Source organism: Solanum dulcamara, chromosome 9 (assembly GCF_947179165.1).
Source record: "Solanum dulcamara chromosome 9, daSolDulc1.2, whole genome shotgun sequence".
Taxonomy (NCBI): Eukaryota; Viridiplantae; Streptophyta; class Magnoliopsida; order Solanales; family Solanaceae; genus Solanum; species Solanum dulcamara.
In genome coordinates, this window is record NC_077245.1 from 68,293,712 (window position 1) to 68,314,393 (window position 20,682).

The window sequence follows — 20,682 nt, forward strand, 5'->3', positions numbered from 1 at the left end:
AATGGAAGTAGGAAAGAATTGCAATGGATTTTTGTGGTTGGTCTTCCAAAGACATTAGGTAAGTTTGATTCAATATGGGTGATTGTTGATAGGTTAACTAAGTCTGCTCACTTCATTCCAGTCAAGGTGACTTATGATGTAGAGAAGTTAACCAAACTCTATATCCGTGAGATTGTTTGATTACATAGAGTTTCGATTTCTATCATATCAGATAGAGGTACGCAATTTACTTCTAAGTTTTGGAGAACCTTGCATGCTGAGTTAGATACTATATTGGATCTTAGTACTATATTTCACCCTCAGATCGATGGGCTGTCTGAGAGGAAAATTCAATTGCTAGAGGATATGCTTCGTGCATGCATGATAGATTTTGGTGATCATTAAGATCAGTTTCTATCCTTGACAGAGTTTTCATACAATAATAACTATCACTCGAGTATTGATATGGCTCTGTTTAAGGCATTGTATGGGAGAAGATGTATGCATCCTATTGGTTGGTTTGATGCGTTTGAGGTGAGACCTTGGGGAACTGATCTTTTGAGGGAATCATTAGAGAAGGTGAAATTCATTTAGGAGAAGCTTCTAGCAGCTCAGAGCAAGTAGAAGAAGTATGCAAACCGAAAGGTCAGGGTATGGTGAAAGTTTCACCCATGAAGGGTATGGTGAGATTCGGTAAGCAAGGTAAGCTTAGTCTGAGGTATATTGGGATGTTTGAAGTTCTTAAGAATTTTGAAGAGGTGGCCTATGAATTGGCTTTACCTTCAGGTTTATCTGGAGTGCACCCAATGTTTCATGTGTCTATGCTAAAGAAATATCATAGTGATAGAAACTATATTATTTGCTGGAATTCGTTCTTGCTTGATGAGAATTTGTCTTATAAGGAAGAGCCTATAGCTATTCTTGATAGGGAGGTCCGTAAGTTGAGGTCAAGGGAGATTGCGTCTGTGAAGGTTCGATGGAAGAATCGTTCGGTTGAGGAGTCAACTTGGGAGACTGAGGCGGATATACGTGAATGATATCCACATCTGTTCGTCGAGTCAGGTACCCTTTTCTACCAATTCTCTTCTCTTGACCGTTCGGGGATGAACGGTGGGTAAATTGATATCTGTTGTAATGACCCATTAGGTCATTTTGGGTACTAGAGATTTTTATTTCATAAAAGACTCATCCCGTAAATTTTAGTTGGAATGTTGGATTATTTGTTAACTAAAGTTATATAATTAATGGGGTAATTTTAGTTAACAAATTTAATTAGAGGTTAATGAGAATATTTCATTAAATTAGAAGTGGGTAAGATCCATTTCTCCCCTAAGTCCATGTAGCTAGGGTAGATAAAACCGAACTCGTTATTTTATAATCGGTATTGAAAAAGAAAATAGAAGAGAGAGTTGACGGATATTAACGCCGACGAAGAAAAAGTTGCACTTCAAGATCAGGTAATGATCCTTTCTTAAGTTGATCTATTCATGACCCTTATAATATTACGGTGTCAAACATATAGGGGTTAAATAATCTATCCTATACGGTCAATTCAATTTTTCTTTCAATTAACTAGTGAAAATAATGGACTTTAGGGTTGAATGTATCAAAAATTTTGAATGCTAATATGGGTAATGATGAGTAATCATTGGAAGTTACATATTAGGGCCTAGGGTTATTGGTAATGTGAAACATATATATAGTTGGTGCATTTATTGTGTTTTCGTGTACATATTTTTGCATTGTTAGAATGTTATTATTATTTTATTTTCATTCTGTAATAGATTTATAAGTAACTTGCTCTCAACCTGAATGTACCAGTGGCTAGGATACATGGTTTATTATTAATTGAATCGTAAAGAAATCAACCTGCAATTGAATTGTAAAAAATAAATAAAATAATCAAAATCTATTTGTGGTCTTTTGAAATTGGGGCCAAGATTTTAGTGGGTAATATGGATGTGTACGGACTCATTTTCTTATGAAGATTATACACTTGATAAATTGGAAATGCGAGGCATACAAGAAAGGAAAACCACCTGTGAATTAACTTGCTTGATTTTGGTTCTTCGGTTGAGATAGGTTATGGTTTATCATATATCGTATATAGACTCTTAATTGCGATTGATAGTCATTGAGTAATGTGTGAATTTTACTATGCATTTAATTGTTGTGGTTGGAATGGTTGATATGTTGTTGTGATTAGTGTGCAATCCCAAGACCGTGAAATCCATAATCTTGAATTTATCCTATCAAAAGTGATGGCTTGAATAAAGAAGGCTGGATGAAATATTGTTAATAAAATGGAATGTGATAACAAAAGAATGATAAATTAATTATATTTGGATCGATTGTCATATTTCGACATGGTATATTTGGATCGAGTGTCACGTTCCGATATGGTAATTAAATCAATTTTGTTATTTTGAGTTTATATAAAAAGAACTCAATTATACAAACGTACCTACAAATTATACAAACTCCGCGAATTTTACAAACTTGCAAACTATACAAACGGGGCAGCTTAAATTATAGCTATAGCCCATAAATATGCAAACTATAACTAAGGAGCCTGATTAAATTTATTATAGTGACTATTTGCGAAATTTCCCTTTTATTAAAATCGAAATAATCCTCCTATAGAATTAAACCAAACAGGCCAAAGCAAATAATAGTTTTCAGAAAAATTAAATAACCCAACAACACTAAAAAAAATAATTACTCCTTTCATTTTAATTTATTTGCTCTATTTTCTTTTTAAACCCGTTTAGAAAATTTGATTTTAACCTTTGTAGTAATTCTTTAATTTAACTTTTCACATGACACATTTAAGACCACAAGATTAAAAAATATTTTAATACATTTAAAATACTTTTAGTTTAAGACCACAAAATATTTTTAAAAATTATTTTAAATTTTTTTATCAAATCAAAATAATCAAACGAATTAAAATGGAGAGGTATAAGCATCCAAATTGGAAGCCTTTCCATTTGAGGGAAAAAGAGAGAGGAGCCACCAACAAGGATTGTGATAGACTGGTAAATACTCATTCATCCTTAACTAGCTAGAGGGAGTCCCTCTAGGTAAAAAATCATCTTTTTACCCCTCAATGTGAAACTTCTCAATGCGAATTCGAATTTACTCAAGCTTTAATATGGATACTCAGTGGCGAAGGCAGAATTTCTATTAAGGGGGTTCAAAAAGATAAGTAAGTACGGTAATAGTATTCACAAATAAGTGGATTGGACCGGGTCAAATATAAACGGATCGGATCAGATATAAGGAACTAAATAAAATTCAACTCTACCTCAATATGAACAATAAGATCGAGGAAGTATGTGTTTGACATAATATTAAAATGAGTATGAGAGAATGTATTTTTTTTAATTTTAATTATGGGTCTTATTGTTGTATATATATGCTATTCAATTTTTGATACTAACTAAGGATTAAAAAGATTATATTATCCCCCAAAAAACTATAAAATAAGATAAAAAATTTTAAAAAAACTAATAGTGAGGATTTTTTTTAAGTCTTGAATTGTGATCACTGATCCGTAGTAGAAGGATCTAAGAATAATCCAATCCTATTTATTTAATCTTATTTATAGTTATATTATTCCTTAATCCAATATAAATTAAATGTTTGAGTTAAAATAAGTATGAGAGAATGTAGTTTTTAAATTTTAATTATGAAAACTTAAAAGAAGTTATAAGTTTTACTTAATTTTGTAAAAATATTAAAGAATTTATCTTTCAATATCTAATTTTAATATATAAAGGAAAATAACATAAATGAACTCTTTTAGATTAATAAGTATCTTTTTAGGGTATTTTTTTTAATTATGATTTATAGCATATTTATCTTAATTAATACCTAAAATTACCCCATTACACTCTCTCTCTCTCTCTGAGCGCCTGTTTCTTCTTTTTCTTCTTTTCCCCCCCATTTTTCTCTCTCTATCTTTGAACCCCTGTTTATCACGATCCTGATTCGGGTGTGATGACACTCGCCTAACCTATCAAGACGAGTTAGCCTAAAAGTCTGAACAATTTAAATTAAATGGAAATGAAAGCGAAAATATAAAGTCTAAAACAATATAGATAAGGATAAACGGAAAATAGATTCTAAACTACCCAAGACTTGGTGTCACAAGTACAAGCCACTATTTCAACAGAAATAGAAAATATACAAGTATATATGTCTCAGTTCCCAATTAGAACAAAACATAAAGTAAATGGACGACGAGAGTCTTCCAAAGATGACAAGTTGCTACCTCTCAAGAGTCCAGAAGCTTGGCCTGATCAAGAGGTACTAAGAGCAAAGGGTGCTGGGCTCGGATCCTACATAAATGTAGAAGCAAGGGGTGAGCACCAATAACACGGTACCCAGCAAATAGAAACTAAACCATAAGTAAAGCAATGCGGAACATAGGTACTCCTAACATCCCAACCGCAATCCTCTACAATTACATACCTGCACTCAGACAGTCCAATCTATGCAATTTATATCATAATTGCAATAGAATACTAGACAGTCCACAAATAGAAAGTACAAGTACGTTCTCATCACTATACTCATGCAAATATAAAAAATCTTAAATCATAATCAATCACATGATGAAATAGATGCAAATGCAATGTCAAATATCGTGATGCAAGTCTGTCCTACGATACACATCCATTGTGTCACGCCCTGAGAGGGTACTCTAGACGTGACCGACACTTGAAGACCATTGCTGGTCCCCAAGCGAACCACTTGGTCTAATCACGCATCCATTCAATATAAATCAACCAGCGGAAATTTAAAATAAGGAATTAATTTAGTGGACAACTCAAATCATCAATCTAACTCAAGGAATAAAGGCCATGGGCCAACAAATTGAACTCCAATCTATGTCATTAAAAATAGTTTGACAAGAATAATTCAAGAAAAGAAAATACTCAATCGACCCATCACTATCTAGTCTATGAAGCCTCTATCACTACTATCTAATTGGTGTCAATGACATGTTCATGGCTACTTCAAATCAAATTGAAAAGGGCTAACTCGACACAAGAATAACATAAGCGGTGTCCTCCGAATGTAGAGAAGGACTCATTAATGCGCTGAGTGTGTATAGATCCTCAATGGTGCTCCTATTGACGATCTCTTAAATCTGTCTCTGCATTATGAAACGATGCAGGTCCAAATGGACGTCAGTACATGAAATGTACGAGTATGTAATATGGCAGAATAAAACATACCTCAAGGAAAAATAACGTTGGTTCAAATATCTCAAATCAGAAAGATAAGAGAGACTCAATCAAAGTGTCATAAGTCTAAAGTAAGAATACATTTTAGACAAAGACCAATCATATACCATACAATCCAATCCAATCCAATCATGTACAATACAGTTCAATCAAATCATTTATAATTCGATTCCATCCAATCATGTACAATCTGATCCAATCCAATCATATATCATCCGATTCAATCCAATCATATATAATCGGTTCAATTCGATCATATACGTTCCGATCCAATCCAATCATATATAATCCGATCCGATCCAATCCAATCAAGTACCATCAACTCTAATTCAATCACATATCATCTAATCCAATCCATCACATATCACCTAATCCAATCCAATCATACACAATCCAATCATATATCCTCTAATCCAATCATATGCAATCAACTCCACCATAAAGTCAAAGGATTCAACTCAATAGTTATGCAAATTAAATTATGCAATGTTTTACAATTCAACTCAATCATCTACAATCGCAATCAAACCAATCATCAAGCACAATCTATTCAATTGGGAGTTTCTCTAATCGACAACTATCACCATATGAGCGAGTGATAGTACAACAAGCCGACGTTGTTGCCACATCAGTTCATACCTTGCCAGGGTAAGAATGAATCAACAATCATGGATCCATAACCAATCAAGTCCTATCATGTCAGGATAATAAAATGGGAAACATCCGACTTTAACAGTTCGATCCCATGGGAAGCATCTGACTTTAATGGTTCAATCCTCTCCTACGTTTGGCGACGTAGTTTATTGGTTCGAGTATGGACTATACTTTTACCCAATTCGGTGCTCGATACTCCTCCCAAGACTCAATATGCTCATATCTATCAAGTGGGTAAAATTCTCAAAATACTCATTTAGTCTCATTAGACTCTTTTCAAATCAACTCATTTTGTCTCATTGGACTCTTTTCAAAACTCAAATCAAATCTGGCCTCATTGAACCTTCTTTCAAATCGACTCACCTCAAATCATCAAACTCTTCTCTTTAAAATTGATACAATCTCAACTCAATCTCAAAATTGATATTTTAAAGTAAAAATGCTCAACTCATTTATACTCAAAATACTCATGTTCAAAAATGAGAATTTAAGAGACTCTTTCAAACTCAATTTATGCTTAAACTCTTTCTAAATCAAAGATGAAAATAATCACTCTTTAAACTCAAAATAGTGTGTAAATAATTTATGCAAAAATGTTCACAAATCATTTATTTAAAACTCCTTCTCAAAAGATCATTTATTTTCAAAATGTTCATAAGACTCCAATCCACTTCACCTCGAGCATCATCATCAACATACCTCTTCATCAATCATTCTACATATGTTTAAAGATAACCATCACTCACATCATCATCAAACATCATCATCACATCATCATCAAACATCATCATCACATCATCATCAAACATCATCATCACATCATCATCAAATATCATCATTCACATCATCATCAAACATCATCATCAAACATCTACTCCAAAATCTTTATTTAATTCTATGTTCAATTTATAGAGACAAAAGGACATTCTAACTCTACCAAAGTTTCGTTTCTTTTTTTTATGCCCTTCACATTCATAATTATCCCAAAATTCTCATATAACTAAAAAATCAATTTCATCAAACTCATGTAAAAGAATACCTTATTTTAATATGAAAAATAATATTGTTTTTATTATACATAAAAATCATCAATCTGATCCTCAAGACAAATTATTACCAAAAAGGAAATCTCATCTTGGGTTCATGTGAATGAATATATGAATCCATACTCTCAACAAAGTCAACTCAAGAACATCATTAACACATTTTAGTAATATTCTATAGTTTAGGAAATTTCAACAAAAATCTTCATAGAAGGTTCAAATCTTTCACAAATTCTATCCAACACATCTATGGGCATATGGAAGAACTCAATCCATATTTTAGGTTGGTCTTACATACCTGGAAATGAAGAACATCCCACCGAAGACCAAAGACATGACTTGAAGATCTTGAATCCTTGAGCTTTTGAGAGGATTCCTTGTTGGAGATGTTTGGAAGAGAAGAGGGGATGAATATTAGGGTTTTTGGGAGGTGAGAAGGCTGAAAAAAAGATCCCAAAACGTCCTATGTTAGTGTATATATGTTTAGGAAAAATGTCCAAATTGCCCCTCTTCAAAAATTGGAAAACTGGGAAAAAATCTTGTTGGCGCTATAGTGGCGCGTCGCGCCACTATAGCGCCAAGACAAAATAGGATTAAAACCCCGCACATCTAATAGTGTCACGTCGCGCCAAGGACCAAACTACTGAGGCTGTTTTCTGGCGCTATAGTGGCGCGTCGCGCCCTTGCAGTGCCAAGCCTAAATTTTCTGGGTTCTGGAAAATGGGCTTAAAAACCCTGCACATCTAATAGTGGCGCGTCGCGCCATGGACCAAACTACTGAGGTTTGTTTCTGGCACTATAGTGGCGCGTCGCGCCCTTGCAGCGCCAAGCCTAAATTTTCTGGGTTTAGAGTCCAGGCCTGAAATTCCTGCAGTACTAGTCTGTAGAAAAAAGGGTCATAACTTTTGACGCCGAACTCCAAATATTACAATCTTGGTAGCGTTGGAAAGAAGACTCAAAGACCTTTAATTTGGTAAGTCGTGGGCCACCCAGTTAATTATATGCAAATAGATATGGGCATTGGAAGTTGACCCTTATACTAACTTATTCGTAAACTTAGCCGAGACTAATTCTTTGGACTCGACTTGGTGTTAGAGATCTCTTATGATACTAAAACACATCTAATACACTTCAAATATTTAGGAATTGGTCCTAACTCATATATAAAATTACAAGTCCTTCGGTTCGAGTCTACATATATGTGAAGAAATGTTCGAGTCTTTGCAAAAAAAATTCCGGGGTGTTACACGCTGATTACCTCAGACCGGAATCCATGGGGGGCCTCATATAGATCATGTATCCACCAAAAATAACATTGGTCAATATCTACCGGAAGAGACCTCAGTCGCAGGAAAAGACCTCAGCGGCCGAAAGAAACCTCGAGAAATCACCTCGACCGATAGAAACCTCGGTCCCAATATCCAATACCTCACTCATATCATTACTCAGCCATCACAGATATAGTATATGCACAAGTAATGAGTGAAACAGGATAAATATTCATATAAGATACCATATAATTCACAGTCACATAATAAACCAATGTCCCGTAGTTCACAACACTTAGACAATTAATCCTATCTGCATTTCCACTATCACCCTTCAACTCATATATAATTCAATCCAATCTAATGACCCAACACATTATCATCCCCTCATATAGGAAAATACAAGGTTCAACATACTTAACAAAGGTTAGAATTTCACTTGCCTTAGCCAAAAAGTCACGAATAATCCGAAATCACCACTTTTTTTGACAACTTAAACCTTTAGAAACCATTTCTCAAGCAATTCCTCAACTTTTCACAAGATTTCTAAAACTAATTTTCAAACCCAAACAAATGTGACTCGGAAAAACTAACTAGAGAGGTAAAATGGTAATTTTATCAAAAATATCAAAAATGACCTTCAAGGTCATTACACTGTTTCTCCTTCTTCTCTTTTTTTGCCATTTCTCTCTCTCTCTTTATGCGCATGTTTTTCCTTCTCTTTTTCTCTTTTTAAAAAATAATAATTAATTATTCTAATTTAAAACTAATTTAAATAGTAAGAAGATATTTTAAATTCACACATAATACTTATAATATATTTTTATTAAAAATATTTTAATTATATATTCACAATATTTTAATTATAATATATTGAATTCAAAATCTATTATAGTTATTTTTTATTTTCTCTCTCTTATTAAAGGGATATATTATTGTATTAAAAATATTTTAGTTATATATTCAGCATGTGCATTGAAACATGCCTATAATATGTATAATATATTAAATTTAAAATGTATTACAATTCAAATTCAATATTATACATTGTTATGAATTCAATTTTTGTTATTTCAACAAATGTAATACATTTCTAACAACGTAAATTAATTTGAATAGTATTGGAATATTTGAAATTCACAAATAATACTTACAATACATTTGTATTAAATTTTTTTAGTTATTTATTCACCACGTACATTGAAACATGCCTATAATATGTGTAATATATTGAATTAAAAAATTATATTTTTTTTTGCTTTTTGAAGGTGCTAAAATATATTATTGTATTAAAAGCGTTTTAGTTATATATTCACCACTTGCATTGAAATATGCGTATAATATAATGTATTGAATTCAAAATCTATTATAATTATTTTTTATTTTTTTCGCTTATTAACGGAATATATTATTATATTAAAAATATTTTAGTTATATATTCACCACGTGCATTGAAAAATGTCTATAATATGTATAATATATTGAATTCAAAATGTATTGCAATTATCGTTTATATTTTTTATTTGGTTAAAATGAATTATATATGTATGTAGATAAAAAAAGTTATTTAATTTAAAAAGTATTAAAATCATCAATTTCGTAATATCCAATTTAAAATTAAGTTTAAAATTAGAGTAATTAATTATTATTTTAAAAGAGAGAGAAAGAGAAATAGAGAGAAAAAAAGCACCAAAAAAGTAAAAAAGAGAAGAAGGAGAGAGAAGGGAAAAAAGAAAGAGAGAGGGAAAATGACTGAAAAATTAATGTTATTTTTAATAAGAGTGTATCTTATGCCATAATTCGTAATTAATGTAATATAATATATTATTTATGTAATTGAATCCCAATAGATTTTCAAACAAAATGGATATTTCATTTATTTAGAAAATAAAAATGAAAATCAGCTAAAACTATGGAAAACAAATGTAGTTACTTGGGTTCAAACCAGCAAAGCAAGACATATTTCGCGAAATCTTAAACCCCTTTACCACTTAACAAAGCCCTTGGGTTATGTTGAAGGGGTTCATCACTTAATATATATATGCAAATTAAAAAATTAAATTTATATATATAATATAAATTTTTAATGAACAAAATTTGAATAAATCCCTTAAATGCCATGTAGCTCCGTCCCTGTGGATACCAAAAACCGAATAGCAAGAAAGAAAAAGAGAGAGAAGAGGCAAAACAAGTAGAAAAAGGCGAAAGGTGGAAAGAGAGCAACAAAAAGAAAAACATTTCACGCTTATCAATGGCCTATTTATCCCTTCATGCACGGACACAAACATGCATGCACATATTATAATATATTTTTTTATTTTAAATTATTCCTCTTGATTTCTACATATGATTATCTTAAATTATTTATTATTTTAAAAGTTTAAAATAAAATTAGATAATTTTTTTGTGTTAACTTTAATAATAATTTTTTAAAAGATTACAAATATCTTGATCAATTATGAGAAAATGTCACATAAATAAGTAAATATTTAATGAAGGGGTATGATATCTTAAAACATAAACAAGGGTATAATATCAAAAAAATTTCCTAATGAATGTTTATTAAGGAAGTGTAAAATAAAATCACGACGAAAAATTTGAAAGGGAGGGAGTATTAATATTATATCTCCCTTCGTTCTATTGTACAGGCTTTATTATTTAAGGAGTCAGACAATTTATTATTTTTCAAATTCTTTTTAAATATTTTGAGTTTATTGTCTATGCTAACTTTATGATTCCTTCCTTCTCAAATCTCAATTTAAGTGATGTAGTCTTTTTGTTGTCTGTTCCAAAAAGAAGAGAATACTTTTCTTACTATTTAGAAATAAATTAATTTTGAACTTTCTATTTTAACGTTAATAAGATGTTTCACAACCATACATTATAATAAAAATAGCTTTTAACGGCAATAAATATACACATTAACAAAGAGTGCTAAAATATCACATTAGTTAATTGTCATTAATCCAATGCCGATATATGAGTTAGAGACATTTACAAAGAGTGCTAATTACCGCTAAAAATATATATTTAAAGATAATCACTCTATTACCATTAATTAATTGTTGCTAAAGATCATTTTTGGTATAATGACACATGTTTTTATGACTTGTTTTAGATGATAAGTCTCGAAGTTTTTCTTTATTTTCTAAATTTTGCATTCAATCAAACACCATCAGATAAATTGGACGAACAGAATAGTACTTCCATGCCGTTTTCTTGAAGAGTCTTTGCTTGAAGCCATACCCAATTTTTTTGTGTGTATTTTGACCTTTGAACATGTCTTTTAGATTTGATTTTGTTGCATCCACTCGTACTTACTACTCCACCTTTAATTCATTTTCTTGTTTACCGTTTCCAAATACTAACTGAATTCACCCCTTCAACCACTCTACTACTAAAAAAAATTATTATTTCACTTGAGAAATATTCAATAGCTAGTTTTATAGATATTTCGATTGAACTGGTGAGAAAAACAATGTTAATATTTTCATGCGGAAATATTAGGAACCTTCTCACTGTTTAAGTGAGAATGTATTTCTCACCATGCATGCATTTTTTAAGTGAAATGGTTCGATGAAAAATGAATGAAAAAATTATATTCTATAACATAAAAATTTCATTAATTCATAATTAAAAAAATCTTTGTTTCTAATAGTGCCCCACCCCACCTCCTTTATTCTCTTTTATTTGGTACTAATTAGTAGTATTTTGAGGAGTTAAAGGAGGTAAGGGGTTGCTTTATTATGATAACAGTGTCAGCTTTAGATTTTTACCTCATGTATATATATCAATGCTATTCTTATTATATACTTTACTTTAAACGATTTATTGCTCTAGATGTAACATTGGTCCTTACAAAAAAAGTAGTTAAGATCCTCTCACAGCTCTTGCTTTTTCTCTTTAGGCCACCACTCCTTTTTGTGATGTAATTTTCATATATCGCCTCCCAATTATCCTCTTGGAGCATGTGACATTTCTTTCTTTTTAGTTAGTTATATATATAAAAAATATTTATATAGTTTTAATTTATTTATCTTGTTTTAATTTGATATAAAATTTGAGAAAGAAAAGAAGATTTTTGAATCGTTTGATCTGAAACTAAAAATATGTCAAAAGTATCGGAATGTTCTTCAATCTTGTGATTTTAAACATGTTATATGGAAAGTTAAAATTAAAAAATTATCAAAAAAGAAAAAAGACATTCTTTTCAAAACAAACTAAAAAAGAAAATAAGACAAATAAATTAAAACAATATCTACTAACAATTTTAGTTTCAAACATTTTATTTTAATTACTCTTAAGACTTAATGAAATAATTTATAATCATAAAAAGTTTTATACCTTGTTTTAATTATAAATTTATTAAAAAAATTTAATTTTTTTTTATGTCTAGCCAAATATTTTCATATAAATTAGGATAAGAGAATCCTAGAGAAAAAGAAAGATAGAGCATTGACGTAGAGCATGGGAAAGGGAGTGGTGTCATCATATCATGATAGTATTGTTCTCTTTATGTCTTTTTATTACAAAATATGATGAGAAATATATCTTTATTTTCTCTCATTATATATATGTTTTAATATATGGTTACATGCAATGCAGTTAGTTAAATAAACAGTTGCATTGTTTTTTGTGGAACTTTGGCGTTTTCTTCTTTGTTTGACTGCTAATCTTATATCTAGCTAGCGTCTTTTCCTTGCACAAAAATATAGTACCCCAAGAGAATGTCACCATATAGAAGAATCTCACATAATTTAACTTATATACACACAAAAATATATAAAAAATTATACTAATTTGATTTTTGATGTATGGTGGTACACTACAAGAAAGGGAAATAATTAAGGTATTAGCTACAAATAAAATTTCACAAACAAATAACAAAAATTTCATGTTTATTTTATTTAGTTATAGATTAGTGATGAATTATATGAATATTTAATTAATAAGAAGCTATTTAGTGATGGATTAACTAAAAAATTTCGATAAATTCCTTCACTAATTCTATGTTTTCTAGTAATGGTAGAACAGAAGATTTTTTGCACTATTAGTAAAGGAAGTTTAATTCTTGAGAAAAATATTATCCTATCAGTTTAATTTATATGATACCTTTTAAATTTTAAGAGTCAAACGGTTTTTTATATTGCTACTTTTTCAAAGAAAAACTTATTTGACTTTTAAAATCTACAAGTCTTCTAAATATTTTGAATTATTGTGTAGTGTGACTTTATAGTATTTTTCATGTAGTTTTTCAATCTAAAAAATTTATTTCCGAAAACTAAAACTTTTAGATTCAAATTCATGGTCAAAATTAAAAAGCTTGACTCTCAAAATAAAAAAAATTGCAACATATATATACTGGGACACAAAAAATAGGGTATAAGTGAGTGTCACCATATACAAAGACAAAGCTAGAATAGTAACTATGATTCAACGATTTGAAAGCTTTTGCTTAAATTTTATATATTCATATTAGAAAATTCAGTAAAGTATTGTAAAAAAAGGTGAGAATTCATAAACTTTAAATTTTAACTCGATCTTTTGATGATATAAACTAGCAGTGAAAATCTCTCACACTCACACACCCACGTCTCTGGGTTCTTCACCTTACTTTTAAAGATACTACTCCTAATTAAAGTTGATTAGCTTCATTGCTTTCTCTATTTTGACCAACAACAACATATATCTCCAAAGATAAATTCTGATAATCTAATTAACCTTCCAAATTAGTCTAGTTAAATCTAAGTCTGTATTTTTATATTTAAAAATAATTTAATTTTAAATTTCTTATATTTTTAATGAGATGACTTGTAGCATAAATTTGTTATGGCTTAATTATTTTTTATTTCAAATTTCAAAACTTTATCCTTTTAAAACTTCATGTTCAGTCAAACTGATCACATAAATTAAGACATAGGGATTGATACCAAGCGCATCAACTGGCAAGTAGAAATAGAAACTTGATGCTCCCTCCGTTAACTTTTATTTGTCACATTTAACCTCACGAGAGTTAATTTGACTTATCTTTGGAACTAAATTGAATTAAATGAATTCAATATTTAAATTTTAAAAGTTAGATGATCGTAAACTATACGAAAAATAGTAAACATTATAATTCTTCACTTATTAATATAAAAAAAATTCATCTTAAAATATTAATCAAAGTTCATATAATTTGACTCTTGAAATATGAGACGTGAGAACTAAAAGTGAACGGAGGGAGTATCATCTTGCATGAAAGATGTAAATCATATATAACTCATGCAACTTGAACATAATATGTTGAACTCATATATTAGATATATATAAAATGCATCTTCATAAATATCTTAATAAGAGTACTAAACATATATAGCAGTGAACTTGCAGTAGCTAGGGTTGGGATTTGGGAAATAATAAGTTACTATCACAAATAATAATATCATGGAAAGTACAAATTTAATAATGTCAGATACCAAAAACTCACATAACTTCACACGTTATAAAAGAACTCCCCCTCAAAATAAAATAAAATTACAACACACTAAAGAAATTAAACAAACATCACAAAGATATATTTAACTTAGAGCAATGAAATACAAAACAAAACCTACCATGCATCTCTGATTGCATCCTCAACAACAACATGATCTTGATGAGATCGAAAAAATCCCCAGAGACAGAGCTAGAACTTTTAGTTTATGAGTTTCCATAGCTAGTACTGTGGCTCCGCGAATCTTCACTTTCTTATAACTTAGGGGTCAACATTTTGAAGTCAATTACCATCCATGAATCATTTCAATTTGAGAATTGAAGTTAACATATGATCATAGAAGATGGTTGGTAGTACTAGAGGAGTTATTATTGATATCACCAGAAAACCCTATCCAAGAATTTGCATTTGCATTTGCAACACCCCAATATTGATTATTTTCAAGAGTACCCAAAAATTGTTTGGTTGATGAATTCATACTCCCATGTCTATTAGTAGCATTATTATCCTCCATTTTCACTTGTTGAGAAACTCCATTTGATGCTTCAATAGTAGTAGTAGTAGTACCACCTTCACCTTGAAAATTAGGGTACAAATTTGTTGGATTCTCAAAGTTAGAAGCTACCAAAGATGGCAATAAATTGTTACTCCCTATTTGAAATCCCATTTCACCAAATAATTGATGATGAGGAGGTTGAATTAATCCTCCACAATTATTTAGGTTTTGGAAAGCAGCCATAAGTGGTGTAAATTGTGTAGATGACTGTGAAAAGTGGTGCCCAATCATTTCCATGCTACAAGTACTTGAAGGAATTGCACTTGTTGAAGCATTATTAGAATTACCCATTTGTCCTCCTCCTCCTCCTCCTGATTTTGAGTTGTTGTTGTTACTGCTTTTATTTCTTTTGTTCCTCCTACAGCCGCCTCCCACCGGCACGTTTCTCAAGGCGCCTCCTCTGGTCCAATAACGGCGACAATTCTTACAGAAGTGGCGCGGTTGGGAGAGGCTGTAGTTATTGAAGTAACAAAACTTAGTATTCGAGGAATCACACCTCGGACACTTAAGTCCAGCTTCCGGCAGTGGAAGCTTAGCCATCCGGGCCCGATCAACCATTGAACCGGGCCTGATTGAGCCCGGCCCACCACCCACCTGAGCGGGTGGCGGAAGGAGCTGAGGATTGTCAAGGCCAGGGTTTCCTTGTTGATGATGATCTGGCTGTTGTTGTAACTGAAAAAACACCAATAAGAAGAAAAAAAGAAGAAGAACCAAGTCAGGGAATTTGTTCACAACTCAAGTAGCTAGTCATCTCTCTCTATATATATGGTATAGTATATTCAACATAAAAGACTAGTAGAAAAGAAAAAAAGAAAGAAGAAGAATATGAATATGAATATTACTCTTTTTGATGTATCAAAGGTGAAAATTGAAGATTAAAGACTTACATGGTGCATATTAGGATGATCTAAATAGATTGGAAAAGAAGAGAAAACCATGGTTTAATTCTTTTTCTTTTCTTTGATCTCCTTTACTCTTTATCTTTAATAAAGGTTGATTGAATTTTTTGGAAATATATGGGTGGAGAATCACAATAAAGAGAGAAGAAGGGAATACCAGAGTCCCCAACAAAGAGAAAGGAGAGAAAAAAAGAAGAAAGAAGATGAAGGAATTAAAAGAAGAGAGGAACTTTAGATTGTTTAATTTTTATTTTTTCCCTCATCACATTCTCTCCTTTATCTCTCTTTTTGTTTTTATTACTATATCTTTTTAGGGTTTTGTAAAAATTTGAGTGGGCGAATAAGTTCCTTCGCATTGAAGCTTTCTATGTTGATGATGATGCCCTGGGAATCACATTATATAATAGGGTATTTTATATTATTTATAGTCATTCATCAAAATAATAATTAATATATATATATATATATATATATATATATATATATAATATACCTAATTTATAAATAAAAGGAAAGCTTTGGCATAACTGGTGATGTTGTTGTCATGTGATCAGGAGGTCACGAGTTTGATATGTAAAAATAACCTCATGCAGAAAAACAAGATAAGACGGCGTACAATAGACCTTTGTGGTCTGAACCTTGAACTCCGAATATATAATGAAAACTTAGTGTATTGTGTTGCTTTTTTTTTTTATGACGAATTGATGATTATAATTATTTTTGACGAGTGGCTAAATATATAACTTTTTCTATAATAGTGTTAAAGAAAAGCAGTGTTGTGACTCCTCACTTGCATTGCATGAATAAAGAAATTGAGATTAAAAAAAATGTGCACATTATCAATTTGCTTATGGTGGAATCCTCTTACGTAATTGAAATTCCAAAGGGGGGCAGAGAAATGAGTGAATAGATCATAGAAAGCACCACGATTATCAAGAGAGTGATATTCTTTCGGACCCCTTTTTGAGCTTTGTGTTGGGATAAGTAATGGCTATTACCTCACTACAACTATAGTACTATTTCTACTTTTTATGGTACCTTAATTGGTAAAAGCTAATAGCACACTATTGCTAGGTTTCTTCTTCTCATCATCTTCTTCTTTATTTCTTTTTGCTCTTGTCTGTTTTTGATTTTTTAAAGTTTATGGCTAACTTTACTTTATTAATCGTTCGATTTGTATGTGCATGGCAATTTGGTTTGAGTTAACACGTGGAGAGACGTTCCAAACTCAACCATCATGGGCGTTAAATAAGTGGTTTTTTTTTAAGTGTTCAAATTACTTATGTGACTTTAACCTTGAACTGTTAAAATAGTACGAGAGGAGATCATTTGTTTCACATTGTTCCTCAACGTATATCATCATTATTGTTTCTTGCGAAAATGGTTTGATATACTCCTTAACTTTGTGATTTAGATCTGATGTATTTTTTATCATAAAAGTGACTCATATATACCTTTACTATGACACAAATGACCCAGATTTACTCTTTTGGTCTAACGGAGGTAAAAAATATTGTTTTTTTCTTTTAAATAATCAAGTTGGGTATATTTTATCTTTTTGACACATGATTTTTTTTTTATTTCTTTGATTCAATGACTAATTTGAGTTTATTATTTTGATGGTTACTCTTATCTTTTACTCATTTTCTTGTAACATTTATCATAAATACCCCAATATTTTTTTTATAGATACAAAAAATAAATTACAATATGATCGTAAAAAATTAGTTTTAATTTTTTTTCTTACTTTTTTTTCTCTTTTTCCATGCACACCTCTTTCTTTTTATTTCTCATATTTTTACACCAAGGCCGAATGGAAGTAAAACCCTTTCTGAGTCTCACTCACCTTTTAAGTAACCAGACCATCCAAAGTTTCTTAAGAAATAGTCTATGGTGTGTAACCTGCAATTCTCGGTCCCTACAAGAACTATTTCGGCATTTAAACATAACAACCCGACCACTCATGGACCAACATACCACAAGAACAACTCGGCTCTCTCAAGGAACCAATAAGTATATTTAATGATAACATGTACCAAGCATGGTATCCGAACCAATCAGTGGTATCACATATTAGGTGTGGTATCCAAGTCAACCAATAATACGTACCAAGCATGGTACCCGTGCTAACCACAGTTATTCTATACCATGGTAATCGAGCCAACCAACAGATATGATGTATCAGGCATAATATACGTGCTAACCACAGTTATTCTATACCAGACATGGTACTCGAGTCAACCAACAATCACAAACAACATCTACAATCACGAATATCACAAATTATCAACAATAATCAAACTCCCCGCCACAATTTATACTTAACAGATGCATGAAACATGTCACACATAATCACATATATAATGAATACCTATACATTTAAGCCAATAACCCCACATTGGACCCCCAACATATAGATATGTTTCTTCCTTAGCTCAATTACCCACAGGTTGTCACCCATGAAATCTACATCCAACAATTGTTATAGAACAACCTTATCTACCCCATAAGTTTTTATCCCAAACAATATTGAACAACATTTGTAACCATTCTGAATCCGTGCTCAATGGCCTAAGTATAAAGCGCTCCAACAATTTACAAAATAATATGAGGGAAGATGCAAATTAAATCGCTCAGTTAAACCTAGCACTTAGATGCCAAACATCTGCTGCCGAATTTTGGTTTATGAGTTTCTGGCTCCATGGAGGCTAATCCTGATAGATGTAGACCGGATATCCATGGGTTTGGGGCTTCTTAACTCTAAAATCCCTCCCCTCCATGGTTCCTAGGCTTAGAGTAGCTTAGGGGAATTTTCAGAGTAATCATCTTCTGTTTTCTTAATAAAAAGTGGGAGGAAAAATAAAAGACCTCGCTTATCTAGGGTCTAATTTTCGTCATCCCTGCTATAGCAACCACGTAGGCGCTATACCAGCGCTATAGACCATGAAAGAGCTATTGAGGGCTGATGTCATCCCAGATTAATTCGGTATTCTAATTTTTTGTCGTGCACCCAATTTTAAATTGACAAGGTATTTCAAAAAAAAATTAGATTCTGCCCGAGGTGCATTTTAGAATAATGATAGATCAGATCGTTATAATAGATACCAATTTACTCCTCGTTCATCCTCATATGATTATCTGGGCAGAGAGTATACGCTCCGGTCATAGAAGATCATCGCATATTTTATAATACCAAGGAGAAACTAAACCCCATAAGGACCACATCCTATTGCCATCACTACTAAAAAATTAGAATTAACTATGAAATTCGTCGCTATTTTGCTCGTAGCTAATAGAAATCCATCGCTAATTCATTGCTAAATAGAATTAATGATAAAATTTGCTACTTAGCTATAAAATTTGTTCATCGCTACGTGCCCCAAGACATCAAGAGAGGAAATTCGACTAACGAAGTCATAAAAAAAATTTCTTCCTATCTATCAAACTAGACCTCACTATAGCGAGTCTACTGCCGCTATAGCGACTTCCCAACCGCTATAACAGATGGTTGAGTATCAAATTTAGATTAAGAGAGGGGGGATGGTTTTCACTCCCATTTCTCTCTTTCACCCACTCAAACTCACCTTTTTCTCTCTTGATCACTACATCTCAAACGTCAAAACTAAAGTAATAATCACACTCAGTACTCTTATTACTTCATTACACATCTAACGACTATTACAAGCTAGAAATTGATAGGGTAAAATGGAGTTTTGAGTTGATATTTTGAATTTTGAATTTCAACACTTGATAGGGGAAATTGTCGAAGCATGGGGCTTCCTCTTACATTTACAATGCTACTATAGTATTATGGGATTAAGGATTATGGTGAATAGAGCCGAGAATGGTTCCAAAATGATGCGAGAAAGTTGAAGGGTTGTTCTTGATTAGAACTTTGATTTGGGCATGATTTAGGAGTTTAACTGCCCGAATTGTTGCATATTTTGGTAGTCGAAAACTTTAGAAACAATGGTTTATAAAAAATTGATGGAAAAAAAGTTTTTAGGCCAAGGGGAGCCATTAACACACCCCTTGGAGTTCTGAAGGCACCATTAACACACCCCTTGGAGTTCTGAAGGCAATGAAGGCCGTTATATCATTATAGTAAAGGATGATATAGAGGAATAATTCCCGCTTTAGCGACCCCCCTATGGCGGATGCAACTCACTATAGCGGGAGGCCGCAGGTAGTAGCTTTCATTCCAGACAAAAGCTAGATATTTCTTCTAAACACACCCCTTAAAAAGTTTTTATGGTTTCTTATCGATAATACTTTTGTAGGTTCAATCAATCCAATAGTTGTAATAGAAGGACTAAAGTATATTTCTTAATGATGCTATCAATGAGAGGTTTCGTGAAATTCGATGGATGAGATTATTTATAGAGAGGGCGTTTAACATGAGGGGAGTCACAGAGAGGACTAGTACCTTCTACACCGGATCTAGGAGTTTGATTGGAGTGGGGGAAGCTCCTTCCTTTGCCAGATCAGTTGAGTGAGGGATTTCTACATCATCCTCCCTACTGTTCTATGGGATTCCTCAAACCCCACTATCT

At 31.7% G+C, this 20,682-nt stretch overlaps 1 protein-coding gene across 1 annotated transcript; it reads right to left on the reverse strand.

Moving 5' to 3' along the window:
- Positions 1–14,623: 14,623 nt before the first annotated feature.
- LOC129902736 (dof zinc finger protein DOF2.4-like) lies at positions 14,624–16,464 on the reverse strand. The gene is made up of 2 exons (XM_055978112.1): positions 16,118–16,464; positions 14,624–15,902 (listed from the first exon to the last, which is right to left on the reverse strand). Exons 1-2 carry the CDS (start codon positions 16,166–16,168, stop codon positions 15,009–15,011), a joined length of 945 nt encoding a protein of 314 aa, XP_055834087.1. The 5' UTR covers positions 16,169–16,464; the 3' UTR covers positions 14,624–15,008.
- Between the last annotated feature and the right edge of the window lie 4,218 nt (positions 16,465–20,682).

Coding starts and splice junctions, on each gene's coding strand:
- LOC129902736 (XM_055978112.1), bottom strand. CDS start 16,168: ATGGTTTTCTCTTCTTTTCCAATCTATTTAGATCATCCTAATATGCAC. Junction 15,903..16,117: donor ATCATCCTAATATGCACCAT/GTAAGTCTTTAA, acceptor GTGTTTTTTCAG/TTACAACAACAGCCAGATCA.